This window comes from Corvus cornix, chromosome 2, assembly GCF_000738735.6.
Source record: "Corvus cornix cornix isolate S_Up_H32 chromosome 2, ASM73873v5, whole genome shotgun sequence".
Taxonomy (NCBI): domain Eukaryota; kingdom Metazoa; phylum Chordata; class Aves; order Passeriformes; family Corvidae; genus Corvus; species Corvus cornix.
In genome coordinates this window covers 33832968-33847203 of record NC_046333.1, presented here as the reverse complement: position 1 = coordinate 33847203, position 14236 = coordinate 33832968, and the positions used below count along the sequence as shown (strand labels likewise).

The window sequence follows — 14236 nt, the reverse complement described above, 5'->3', positions numbered from 1 at the left end:
ATTGGAGTATTTTTATAAGGACACAAACCCTTACTAGAGTATTTGTTTTGGGTTTTTTATAAAGGCTAGAACATGAAAAGATTCTTGAAGAAAAGGCAAGCCTGCAGGATGACTACGACAATTTGCAGGAGGTAGCAAAGTTTGAGACGGACCAGCTGAAGCAACAACTTGAGGACAGGAAGCAAGAAGCAGAAGCAATGAAAACTGAGCTTTGTGTAAGACAGTCAAGGATTTTAAAGGACTTAATCATACAGAACCCAGATTGCTTAATTCCTATTATTGTATCACTGATAACATTCCACAATAGTAATAGGTTTCTTGGTGATTTCATTTGGAAGATGTACCCAAATTCTTTTTCCAAATTTAGATTTTTGCAACCACAGGCTATCAGAAATCTCCAACAGCATCATGAATAGTAAGATTTTAGGCTGGAGAAATTGCTCTGGAAATGCTGAGGGAGATGGGTTAATTAGTAAAGGAATAAGAAACTTCTTTGGAAAAGAATCCTGACATTGAAAGGCTGAGATGACCTTTTATCTCAGGGCTAGCCAAGACTAGACTAATTATTCTATCTTTACAAAGCAGTTTCTTAAAAATTTTTGTAGTAGATGTGATCTTGTTAAAATGATCTATGGCTTGTGGTGGATCACTGTCCTGCAATTTAGTTGGTGCTGTCCTTGAAAGCCTGTCAGACTGCAGTGACTGCAAAACAGCAGTAAGGTTGCTCAAGGGCTTTTGCAAATGATTTTGCCTGTGTTTCTGCAGGGTGCATGGTGCCTGCTCAGGAAGTTTGATATAAATTTTCCTTATTCATGTTTAAAAGAATGCTGACAGATTGAATGTTATTGGTTTAAATTTCGTATATTTTAGTATTTTGAACAAATACAGTATTTTAAAATGCCCCCAAATTAATCTACAATTGAAAATTCTAATTTTTCCCTTCACAGGGAATATTGAGGAACATCATAGCTATATGAAATTATTATTAATGGCAGGTGAAAAGATCTGATTACTTAATATAAATAAGGGTTTACTTCTGAACTTCTTCAGGACCAACTAAAGATCTTCCAGTTTCCAATTAAGGTTTTGTGGGGTGGTTGTTTTTTTTTCAGTCATCTTAGAGATTTGTTTAGATTTTTATTTCATTTTAGATTGCTCTAGAGACTTTATGTTGTAACTTTGTATAGCAAACGTATGTTTTGATTTCTAGAACCTTTTGCAGCTTCTGAAAACAGAAAAAGAACATAATGAAAAACTAACATTACAATTACAGGAAGACAAAGAAAACAATTCAAAGTAAGTTTTAATTAGCAGTGGGGTTCATTTTCGTCTGACCTCATTGGTGCTATATGTTGTTCAGATGGGGCTCCCACTTGTAGAGGTGTTTTCCCCCAGATGGGTTTTTTATTTTATCCAAATCAGAGCAGCACTTCATTTTAATGTAAAGTAATTTCATTGTATAGTTTTTCATGTCAAAGATAAAGTTCTGCCACTGATAGCAGTGTAAGGCTATTAACTAAACCATTAGTCTTTTGTATAGCACTGAGAATATGATAACTGAAGAACTCTTAAAAAATTAAGCGCAAATAGAGAAACTCATATCACTTTTTTCTTGTTAAAGTTCTCATACGTTTTGATCATATTTCTCACTAGAAATGTGGTTTTTTTCACCAGGGAGCTCTTGAAAGTACTTGAAAAAGCACAGGTGGAGAAGCCGTTTTCAGAAATGGTAACACAGTGTGAGCAGCAGGTACAACGGCAGATTTGAATATCTAAATTTTGTGTTCATGGCTTTGCTTGGGCATTAATAATAATTTTATTGGTGTACTGACTGTTAGGTTGATTACCAGCAAAATAAATGTAGAGTGCTTGGGCTACGTATTGTTTTGTTAAGCTACTGGTTAATTTTTTGGGTAAGGTTAACTACTTACTTCCTTGGGCTTTTTTCATGACTTAGTGCTTTATAAAACATACTTCAAAGGTAGTGAAGACACTCCTTCACAAATATTATTTCCTCTAGGAAGCAAAACTGAGGACATTGGAACAGGAACTGACTGCTGCTGAAGAGACTATTGCTTCTTTGAAGAAGACAAACGATACAGATAAGGTTTGGGCTTATTTCTGTTACTGATACAGTCTTGTGGATAACTATGTTCTGTAGTAGAGATGGAAGACCAGAGCCTTCCTTTGCTGCTTAGTAATTTTGTGCTTTTAGGCAATCCTGGCTATATAGCTAGGTAAAATAAATCTTACCTTTTCCTAGCATGAGTTTGCAGGGAGGTAGGAAACTGATACGCATGTAGAGAAAACACAAGTTAACTGATGTTAACAAAACCTGAAGTTTAACAAAAAAATTGAAGGTAAAGCTGTCTACTGGACAAAAAAGCATTCAATGCCTAAACAATGCATAATTCCCCAGATGATTAATAGAGCCTTCCAGTCAGGGCTTTGTTGTAATGGGCAGATGGAAAAGGTAAGAAAGGTGTTGTAAGAATGTGACCATGTGTATCTTTATTAATAAAATCAAAGCACTTCTTTATGTAAAGACTGATGCAGTATGAAAGCTTAAATAGCCAGAGTTCCCCTAGTGCAAGCATATGTGCTGTCTGTAAAACAGGCATAAGAAAACACATGGTGCCTTTACTACCCAGCATGATGCAATGGTAAGTATTGCTTTTTCCATCATAAACCCAAAAATCTGACATGCATAAGGTCAGAATCATCTAGCATTGTTAGTGCAGTGGTGTTTCTTGAATGTGCCTTTTTCCATTACAAGCAAGTGTACCCTTAAATTATAGTAGTTCTGTTCTCCTATTAGAAACCCATTACAGACTAAGACTAAATCAGCAGGCCAGTCTTCTCTTCTAATGAACACTGCAGGTTATTTAGTTGTTTGTTAAAGTGCTTAGAACAAAAGCCAGTGATTTAGCAACAAATTTTCTGTTTATTCTTTACATGTGCATTTTGAGGACTCATTTTCACATGATTGATTGAAATTTGGGATTGACAAATTATATACCAAAAAAAGCTCAGTAATACATTATATAGATTTTTTAATGTATTTTATCAGGATTAACTTTTTTTATGTTGCAGGAAGTTGTAACTGACTTGATGAGACAGATCCAGGAGCTGAGGTCTTCAATTAATCATAAAACTGAGTCCATAGATGGGCTGACAAGAGAGCTCGAGGATATAAATGTATGTTCTGTCATTTTGAAGGACATGGTATCGTTCTGTAGAAATGGGAGGCAATGACATGTCTTATCATGGGTCTCAAACAGTATAACTTGCTGTAGTATTTTAGAAGGAAACTTCTTTGTTTTGACACGTTGAAATCTTCTGAACATTTTATGCCTAAGGCTGTCTCAAAAACTGAACCCTCTCCACGTGGTGGGTAAAAAGCCATGTCTCTAAAGGGACCTGCTCACATCCTGTAAACTCCACTCAGCTGACAGTCACATTTAGAGTTTCTCAGAAATTGGCAATTTAAGACCTCAACAATTGAAGCTGAATTGTAAATTCATTTTTGATGGAGTGAATTTTTATGTTGCTGGTATTAAGATGTTCTACATCTGAAAACAAGTATAAAGAACTATAACTGTGTATTTGAATAACTATGAATAAATATGATGCCTCTGCTTTATTAAAATAGGTCTGGTTTGCAAACTGACAGAGCAATCAACAGAATGCTTTAGATAATATATTATGTGTGAACTACTAATTCAAAAGGTTCTATAGAAAAGTGTTGATGAGACAGATTTCTGATTATGGCTATCTCTTTAACAGTGGTTTTAGTGGGTAATATTTATTGTGGTGGCTAATTTGCGTTAATAATCTTTTTGTATCATTCTGACAACTAATCTCTAAAAACAGTTTGTATAATTCAGCAAGTACAATATATCATTCTGGTTTTAGTCACTGACCCTGATTTCTAAATGTATTGTCATCATAAGATTGGTGATGTACATTTGTTTGTCTTCTGTTGCTAACTTTACCTGATAACATGTTTTTCTAAAATATTTTAAAATTTAATTTAATGCTTTTTGTAGTACAAGTATAATATTGTTCTGGCTGCAAAAGAAGAAAGCAAGGGAATCATAGAGGATCAGGAGAAGAAAATTGAAGAACTGAAGGAAGCCTTGGAAGGAAGAGAAATAGCTGATAACATTGAGGTAAAAACACTAATATTGGTGTATTATGATTGTTTGTTCAGCCAGACCAATTGGATGTGGTTTTGCTTAAAATGCTCGTGTAAAACTTTAACTCATTTTAGTTCAAACTATAGCCAGTTAAGCTGCTCTCAAAAGAATTTTTCATGAGATACCTGACAAATTCTGTTAAATTATCATGTTACTTGACATAAATATTTTATAAGCTACTTCATAAAAGCCTATGCTAAGAGCCTGGTTTAATTTTGTTAAGGCCACTAAGGAATCATCAGCTGAATTTAATGGCAGCTTTAGATGATGCAGCTGAGAAATTAAAATAGGTAGAAGAATATATTCTGTTTTACATTATCACTTCCCCCACTGCACTATATTCAGTAATAGCTTTTCTTTACTCATAATTTTAACTAAAAGCTCCACCTGCTGGCAACAGATCTAGGGCACAGTTTTGATTCAACTGTGGTTTTGCTTTTTAATACTGTATCTTTCTTTAACTCTGCCTTTTCTATTACTGCTGTCACTATTACTTTGTTGAACATGTCCATCAGTCAAAAACACTAGCACCTCCTTACATGTAATTTCTAGAAGATCATCTGTGATTAGGTTTGCTAGTCCAATCATATAGCACCAATAAAGTCTTCTGGGGAGGTGTATGTTTCTCAAAGCACATTAAACATAGTGGAAATCTGTTTAAAAATAAGCAGACTATGTTCATTAATAATCGTACCTAAAAGTGACGTTCTGAAACCCAAAGCTGAGTTGTCTGGCAAATGGATCACTTTGGGGTTTTTTGGTTTTTTTTTTTAACTGAAGTGCCAGTTCCTGTTTCTGTGTTATCCTTGGGTATATCTGACTCCTGATAAAATTAGAGTGTTTTTCCTTTACTTTATACTTCAGTTACTGATTTCTTCATGCTTTCTTAATTGGACAAGAGGAACTAATCTGAGGTGGCATTTAAAGTACTAAACACAGTTTCTCCTTATGGGTTAACACACCTTGTTGTAGGTATGATGCCCCATCAGATAGGGTGGGAGTACAGATCCTAGAATAAATCCAGGGTATCTACAGAATATCAGTGCACTAAAAAAGCTGTAATCACTTCAGCATGAATTAAAATCTATAATTTTTTTTCTTATTTAGAGAACTCTATCTCTTTTTAAGTACACATTATACTTTAAAACAGTGGTTGATTCCAAAGATCTTCCACAAGAATCTTAAGCTGACTATGTGGTGGCAAAGCTCTCGTTTTTGTTCTGCAAACAAGACCAAGAATAAGAAAACATGCTAAAATAAGAACTTTATAGACGAATGCTTGGTATAATTCATGATGAGAAAGTAGAAGGAAAAGGGAGATGCTTGTAGCTGGTAGCAATCTTGGCATCAGTGACAAAACATCTTGAAACAACTGACTTTAGAGCAATAACTTTAATGCTTCTTTCTTTACTCATCCAATGACTGGAAATAGAGGGACCTTCTGTGTGAAGAATTGCGTCATACCACTGATCAGCTGATAAGTCTGACAGAGGCCTCTAAGAAACATGATGCATTGCTCCAGTGTGCACAGGAAGACATAGCAAAGAAAGAAGCTGTAATCCAGGAACTCAGGGAGCAGGTAAAACAAAGACATTTTCACAGTTAGGTCGTTGAGAGGGAGCTGTGGTTAACTGTAGCTTCTGAAAAAGGTTTCACTTGTCATTTTAGAGCATCTTGTACATAGGATTCTTGGTGAAGAGCATTGCTCCTTCTTGTCAAAGCAAAGTAGTAAGAGTCTAGCTAAAAAACTTCTGAACAAAGATTAGGTAACTTTTAATGTTTTGGAAATGTTGTCTAGAGATCACAAAAATGTTTACTGTGATAGCAGAGTAAAATTATCAGTACCTTTAAGAACAGAGTAACCTGAGGTTATCAGCAGTGTAACTTAGGGGATTACTTTTTCCTCTGCTTAACACTTATCCACAAATGGTATCATTATGCAATAGAGATAGCTGTTTAGTCTGCAGAAGCTCCAAACTACCACATCATTTTTAGAGCTCAACAGTTACGTTAAACCTTTGTCCAAATTTTACCTCTAGTTGTCACAACTATCATAGTGCTAACTGGCATATTTGTGTTGGCGAAGACTCTGATAAGTTATTTTTTGAAAGAGGAGGGTTTTTGTCAAATTAGCATATTCTCTTGGGGAAACTGATCAAATCTATACCACTAAAGTCTTTGTATCGAGTCATACTTTGACCAGTGATGTTTGCCAGCCAAGTTCATAATAGGTTTTTTCTGTGTTAGCAAGCCCTTTGAAAGGTAGATTGTGTTAGCAAGGCAAGAAAATCAAATACTAACTAGAACAAAATTCAGATGAACTACACAATAGTTAGATGTATAGATGCTTTCAATAATGCTTGTTGCATACAACTATTGAAAGTTTACAGTGATTGGCTAAATATAGAAGAGTTATGAAAGTGAAGTCTTTGTTAATTTAAAATAACTTGTGGTGTACTTAAGCTTGCTCGAAATAAAGAACTGAGTGCTGTTTTGTTTCCTATTTTGCGTGTATTATGAGCTACTTTAATTCTGTGTTTCTAATAGTTGGACAAAATGACAGAGGAACTGGAGAACAGGAAGAATGAATATGAACTGAAAATGAAGCAAATAGATTGCTTTGTGGACTCATCTTCAGTAACATTTCCTCAGGTATGGCATTTGTGAGAGAAACACTTCCACATAGTTTGTAATTATTGATGATGTCTGCCAGGAATTTATTAATACATGTCTCCAATGAGCATTAAAACATGTAACCAATACACAGGGGAAAGAGTCCTTTATTAACAGTTTGTGTGGTTTGGTTTTTTTGACTTGCCAGTGTCCAAAAACTCCTCCTAATTTTGATGTGAATTTGGCCAAGCTTTTGGAAACTCATGAGCAAGAAATAGCTGATCGAAGGGCCTCTGCAATAAATCTGGAGCACCTTGTGCATGAACTGAATGAAGAACGAAGAGCAAAAAATGATGAAATTCTAAGGCTGAAGGTACTATGAGTTAATCTCTGCTGGCAATTTGTAAGGTTAAAATGAGACAGGCTGCAGAGTGCACTTCTTTTAATGAGCTCTGCTTAGCAGTATGTTCATTAAAGCAGAAAGGCAGTTTTTGGTTTTCCCTTTACCTAGGCTGGGAACAAGTGGTGACAACTTGCTTGAGATGTCTATAAATCTCATTTTCCCAAGGACTGTGCTGTTTTGTGTTCATGAATGTCAGATGGTAACATCATTTTTGTTGCTGAAACAGTTCTAATCTATTCTCAAAGTTTCTAATGCAACTGTAGATGGAGGGGTGATGCAGGTACTTGCCAGAGAACCAGCCTTTTTTTCTGATAAATAATTTTTGTCTTCTATTTTACTCAAAAACATGTTCAACTGGAAATGAAAACAAGAATTGCAATTTGGTCTTCAAATAAAATGTTTCAAATTTCACTTGCTTAGGAACAATTAAATGAGTTGGAGAACTTGCGTCTGGAAATGCAGATATTGGTGGAGAACAACAGGAGTTTACAGAGCATTGTAGAAGCTCAGAGACCAAGCAAGAACAGGTAAAGTAAAATAAAACATAAAAAATTTCTCTTAACTTGAAATAATTAAGATAAAATTTACATGTCTTATTTGAAATACAGTCTTACATTGCTTGTATATTTAGAGATTGACTCAGACTTTTCTATGAAAATTGTTTACTGGCTTGTAAACTTTATGGCCCTTAAATCACAAGTTCTTAAATGCAACAAAGTTTTATAAAGGGAAATAGAATGTAAAATCATTATATGCATAGTAGTTCCTGGGTATTATATACTGCCATGTCATTTGTGTAGTTGTGGATCCAGTAGATAAGGAATGTCCAAACAAATGCAACACATGTTTTAATATAGACATAAATTAACTTTTGAAGCCTCCAATATACAATTAGCCTTTGGTCTATTCAAACCACAACTCCTATCAACTAAAAGAAGCAGGGAGTTCTTAGTGCATATCCAAATTATATCCCAAAGTCCCAAGTCAGGAATCCAACAAGTGAGGAACATAAAAGTAATGCTTTTTTGTGGAATAATTTGGTCTAGAAAACCTACACAAACTGTGAGAAACAAAGCCACAGAACTAGTGTTCCATGGCAACATAACCATTGTTGTTTTCCTGTGATTTCCATTTCAATTCACAACACACTTTCAAGTGTCTGTTGAAAACTAAGCAGAAAGCCTTAGAAACAGTATCACTGTTCAGTAACCTTCCTGATCTGTTCACAAGATTTTAAGTTACTGAAAATAACTTTTTATTGTACTTGATGCAATTATAAAACTCCTAACCAATAAAGTTTTTCCCCTATGGCACACAACAAGGACGAAGTTGTTTTGAGTTATTTGAATTGTATGTGTTTTCTTACTTCCATCCAATGTCATGTTGATTAAAAACTAACAAAATAAAAATTAGTGAAGTCTTCTGAATAGAAGAATCTTTTATGTACTTAACTTGGCAAAACCACTGAGCAGTGATCTTCTAGGAAGTCCTTCTGCAGTCTCCATATGCATGAACATCGTGAACTAATAAATCATGTACCTCCATCCCAAAGCTGCTCTTGTGGTTTAACCCCAGCCAGCAGCCAAGCCCCACGTAGCCACTGGCTCACTCTCCCACCCGTGGGATCAGGGAGAGAATCAGGAGAGCAAAACCCAGAAAACTTGTGGGTTGAGATAAAGGCAGTTTAATAGGGAAAGCAAAAGTCATGCACACACACAGGCAAAGCAAAACAAGGGATTAATTCAGTGCTTCCCATGGGCAGGCAGGTGTTCGGCCATCTCCAAGAGAGCAGGGCCTCATCACACACATTGACAAATTGGGGAGACAAACACCATCACTCCAAACATCCCCCTATTCCTCCTTCTTTCCCCCACTTTGTTATACTCTGAGCATGGTGTCCCATGGTCTGGAATGTCCCTTTGGTCAGTTTGGGCCACCTGTCCTGGCAGTGTTTCCTCCCAACCTCCCACGCACCCCCAACTTCCCAGCCAGTGTGGCAGTATGGAAAGCAGAGAAGTCCTTGCCTTGGCTCTTTGTAAGTCCTGCTCAGTAACAACAAAAAGATCTCTACATTAACAACCCTGTGTTCAACACAAATCCAAAACACAGCCTCATAATGGCTGCTATGAAGATGATTAATTCTACCCCAGCCAAAACCAGCACAGCTGTCTAACAAATGGTTGCATATTTATTACATTTGTAATTGTTTCCATTAAAACATTCATTTCTCTATACTCTGATGAAAGAAAATGTGTATAGAAGTTTAAACCCTTCCATTGTTGTTTCATGATGTTCAGTATTTTGAGTATGAACACATGTGAAAACAACTGCACACATTTACTGGTTTAATCTGAATAACATATTTTTACAACTGGTTTCCTCTGTTTGTGAGAAACTTTTTTTCTCATTCTTTAATTTCCTAGCGATCAGAAACATCCTGATGTTCAGTACCTCAAGGAGAAAGAGGAGGAGATCGCTGAAGAGCGACTTGCCAAGGTATGTTATCCTTCTCATGTCAGTTGGTGTTGACCTGTTGTGAAGTATTAATGTGATTTTTTTGTTGTTGTTGTTAGTTTGATTTGATTTTTTTGTTTTCATGGCAGCAAAACAAACACTAAATTCTAGTGAATTTTAACATGCACAGCCTGACACTTAGCTCTCGGTCCAACGCCAGTGAACTGGATGTCAGATTGCACAATTAGCAAAAACGGATTCAGATTGCTAAATCTGACTCATGCCAAGAGTTGGAAAGTGAATATTGCATCACTTGCTACTGTCAAGGCTCTGTCAAAGGGAAGTTAATGTCACAGCAGAGGTTGCCATGGATGTCCCAGACAGAAGAGCCCCTTGTTAAAGCTCTGCTGTGTGTGAGTGGGCAGAGAAACGCTGCTGTGGGTCAGCTGTGCTGGCATGAAATGGGAAATAAGTGCCTACAGCAGAGATGAACTTATAGTGAACATTAGAGATGTGAACTACTAGATAGTAGGATGATCTGGAATTAGATATGTAGCATCAATTAAGTGACAAATATTTTTAAACATATATGTTTATATTAAACATTAAGACTGCATCTAATGCTTTTGAACTTTTACAGAATAAAGCGGTGGAAGAAATGCTGAAAATCAAAGCAGAGTAAGTATGACTATTGTTTCTTGAACTGGAAACTAGTATTAAACTAATTAATGGCAAAAAAAGGTATATTTAAGCAATAGAAGTCCAAGATCTGACATGATAAAAGGCCTAATTTGGAAGTATTTACACTTCTGCATGATACCTTGAGTTCTTACTCCTTCTCATCAGTAGGTGGTAGTAGCACCTATTACTACATAGCATTATATCAAGACAATACTTTAATGGGTAGAACCATAGAAACTTAAATTGGACAGGATGTTTTTAGTTGTTTAGTTATTTATATGCAGAGAATTCTAATCACATTCCTTTTCAAATTAAATTGAAACTGATTTATTTCTTTATTAATATTGTAAATGTTTCATAATTTTTAAACATAATGTAATTATTTGCTTTTTATGGTTTTTGTTTAAATTTTTTGCAGTTCAGCTTGAAAAATGAAAAATTATTAGAGGATTTCTAAATTGTGTTTGCACTATTGGGCAAGTAGTCCTCAAAATTCAAGTGCTTTGTACCTTGGATGGATAATAGTGAAGAAAGAAAATACTGAATTAGTAGATAAAATTAGTTTGAAAATTTTGCTCCTGCTGTTCTTTTCTTAATCTGTATTGTTTCAGGATTCATAGTGACTGAATCTCCTAACATGTGAGTTATTTACATGTGATAGAATGCTTTCTATGTAAGTAACTTCTTTTAAGGAGGAAGATAGTTTTTATGCACACAGGCATTTAAAAAGTAATTTACATTAAATTTTCCAGAAACCCTCATCTGGAAATTAGGGATTATTTTGCTATTTGATGCATTGATTTTTCATTCCTCTCTGGTGTCTGAAACACACTGTACAACAGTGCTACAATGTCTCATACCAGCAAATACTGCACAAAGAGGGAGAAGATCCTTTTCTCATCAAATAAATGTCTTGACAAAGGCAGCAAATGAATACTGTTTTCACAGAGCAGGTCTGAAACATCAGGCTTCAGTAAAACAAAACTGATGACAAAAATGTCATGTATACAATATTTGAATTGGTCTGCAAAATTACTCAAGTTCCTAAAAACAGTAGACAGGCTGCTAAGTTTGATGGCATAGTTTAATATCCTGTGACCTTACCTGCTGAAAATGTTTTAATTCTATCCAAAGTGGCAGTCCTTCTGTTACCAGGCCAAACAGGCTCAGACCATCTGAGCTGCTCAGAGATGTTTCTGAGCAATAAGGCTGTTGGGGGAAAAGCCACAGACAAACAAGCAATTTGGGGGAAACTTGAAGAGCAGCTGAGTTTAGCTGGAAAATTTACATTCCTTAGGTGAATTAATTCAAAGTATTCTTGTAGGTGAAGCTTCTGTTTTCAATCATGAGTGGAGTTGTATATCCTGGATTGCAAACAGCACAGTTCCCAAAGAGAAGAGCAGCTTTAAAACACTGCCTCTAGTTGATAGTACCAAACATAAGAACTGTGAAGCAGAATGAAGTTTTTCCCTTTCCTTAGCACTAAATTCCAAGGAACATATCTCAAAAGAGTGCTTTTAAAGGAGCCTCCCTCCATGTCCAAGACTGACTTAGTAATTCAGTTATATGGCATTCATGTTGGTTTTAATGTTTTATGATTCTTTTACACTGGCAGATTAGAAGAGACCAAAAATATCCTCAGAATCCAAGAGAAGACCTGTCGTGAAATGACTCTGGAGATGGAACGAACAAGAACTTTGGAGCTCAAAGCATTTAATGAGAAAGAAGAAATTAGATCAAAACTGGAGGAAGCATATGAAGAAAGAGACAGAATTGAAAAGGTTACACATGTATAATTTTTTTTGTCATCTTCACAGTAGGATCTCATTTAGCAGAGGTACAGCTGTTTTGCAGCTTAGTTCTATTTGTGATGTTATTCTCTGCGCTAATGAAAGCCTGGGTTCAGAAATCAGTGTTGCAATTTGTAGTAGTACAAATCTAATGGTGCTCCTTTTTTTGCTCTTTAGAGGGATCTAACAGTATCTAAGGAGACATAAGACAAATACGTGTTTCCTGAATGAACCAACTGTTGCATCATATGTTACAAACTTAAATGTTAGTATGTTAATAGTTCTAAGAAGCTATTGCTTCTGAAAAGAGAAGGAGAGGCTACTGCTAAGAGGTACACAATGTATTTGTTATTACAGGAAATAGAATTGCTGAGGAAGCAAGTCGACTCGCTTGCTGAGGAGAATGGGAAATTACTTGGTCATCAAAACCTAAACCAGAAGATTCAGTATCTTGTGAAACTGAAGAAAGATAATGCTAAACTCACTGAGGTAAGTTGCAGAGTAGATTACAGATGAAGTAATGGCCTGACACAGAAAAGAGCTAAGCTTTGAGAATGAAAATTAAAATTCCTGCTCCTCTGTTGGAGAGGAGCAGAGATACCTGTGATTTTATGCAGCTGACTATGTCATGGCTGGTCTGTCTCCTCACAGGCCCCAGACAAGGATCTTCATTTTATTTCCTCAAGTATATAGTGTATAAAACACTTGAACAACTCTAGATACCGCTTTTGTAAAAATACAAAAAAAAAAAAAGTGAGGGTAATTTCCTTAATATATGCATGGTTTTTTCTCTGTTTTACAGGAGACTGAAAAACTACGAGTTGAAAATGCTTTTTTGAAAGAATCAAAAAAATGTGACATTTGTAGACATTATGATCAGCTGTAATGACCCAAATAAAACTGCAGAGGCATATTTTTGAAGTCTACAGAATAAGCAAAAGCCAATTGTCAAACTTGACTTTTGCTGTGGTTCTGGAATAATCAAGTATTTTAGTTTGTAGATTTTTTTGCTGGTAATAACTCCAGGTGAAGATTGTTATTCCAGCTCTGTGGGCAGCTTTCAGTGACATTTTAACACCTTTTTGTAATTTTTCAATTTCAAAAACTGATTTTGTATAGGTGCTGGCAGATGGTTCCTTGAAACTTTTGTAACCTTGCCAAGGAAAAGCTTTCTCACTGGGAACACACCTGGATTTTTGTCTTCTTTTGTGCTCTTCTTCAGGTTCCTACCTCTTCTGAAATGCTACATTTCCCACCAGAGCCAAAATTGAAAAAGCACAATTTCTTTGTGATTATTTCTTTAGTTAAACTTATTTAACATAGGATGACTTTCCTGGGTTACTTAAAAATAATTTTCATATTGGACTATCTTCAATAAAGCATAAATGTGAATTTAGTAACAGGCTTGTAAATAGTACTATAAATGTATTTTTGGGTTCTGTTCTTTCTTTATTTGCAAATAAAATGTTTTTCAAACCTTTCTTCTGTTAGTATAGACTTAGAGTTCTGTATTAGCACTGTAGGAAATTCTAAGTATTTTGCAACCATTTTCTTATCAGAGAAGTGAAAAATGTTAGGAAAGATGATGTGAAAATATGCAGAACATTTTAGGAGTACAGCGTAAGTTCATGTAATCGCACTTAAGATTTATTGCAAATAACTGAAATGTTTATTAGTGGATAACCAAACGTTGATTTCTATAGCAATATCAAACTAGGTTTTCTGAGTACTTCAGATTTGTTCCTACTTGAGCTGTGATGTGACATACAGAAATAAAAAGCTGACCTTAAAACGGGGGAGGTGTTGGGGTATGAGTCGAGGTCAGAACTACCACGGATGAGGAGCACTCAGACCAAGAGGCATTTGTCAAGGGTCATTTTATTTGTGACTGCCATATTCTAGGTTCATAAATGTTCCTTTCTTGTCTGTTTCTGGACTATTTCCATGTAGGCAGAGGTTTCTGCCCTTTTTCTGTGTTGTATGTGGCTACAGCAGGAGCTGCGTTGTTCTCCTCCTCCATCCTGTCCTGTTTGTTTCAATAAAGCTTTTTTGTACATAAGCGAACACGGCCCACGTGCCCTCCCTTCCATTCCCTC

The 14236-nt window shown here is 35.7% G+C and overlaps 1 protein-coding gene across 1 annotated transcript in view; it reads left to right on the top strand.

The window, feature by feature from the left end:
* Window positions 1–14199, top strand: part of KIF15 (kinesin family member 15) — a 35747-nt gene extending 21548 nt beyond the window's left edge. The window contains exons 21-35 of the mRNA XM_010398786.4: window positions 65–215; window positions 1211–1296; window positions 1675–1750; window positions 2021–2107; window positions 3094–3198; window positions 4050–4172; window positions 5632–5778; window positions 6747–6851; window positions 7021–7185; window positions 7636–7742; window positions 9639–9711; window positions 10310–10347; window positions 11966–12131; window positions 12498–12629; window positions 12943–14199. Coding sequence (XP_010397088.2) covers window positions 65–215; window positions 1211–1296; window positions 1675–1750; window positions 2021–2107; window positions 3094–3198; window positions 4050–4172; window positions 5632–5778; window positions 6747–6851; window positions 7021–7185; window positions 7636–7742; window positions 9639–9711; window positions 10310–10347; window positions 11966–12131; window positions 12498–12629; window positions 12943–13026 — 1645 coding nt within the window. The 3' untranslated portion in view covers window positions 13027–14199. The remainder of the gene's footprint in view (window positions 1–64; window positions 216–1210; window positions 1297–1674; window positions 1751–2020; window positions 2108–3093; window positions 3199–4049; window positions 4173–5631; window positions 5779–6746; window positions 6852–7020; window positions 7186–7635; window positions 7743–9638; window positions 9712–10309; window positions 10348–11965; window positions 12132–12497; window positions 12630–12942) is intronic.
* The last annotated feature ends 37 nt before the right edge of the window (window positions 14200–14236 follow it).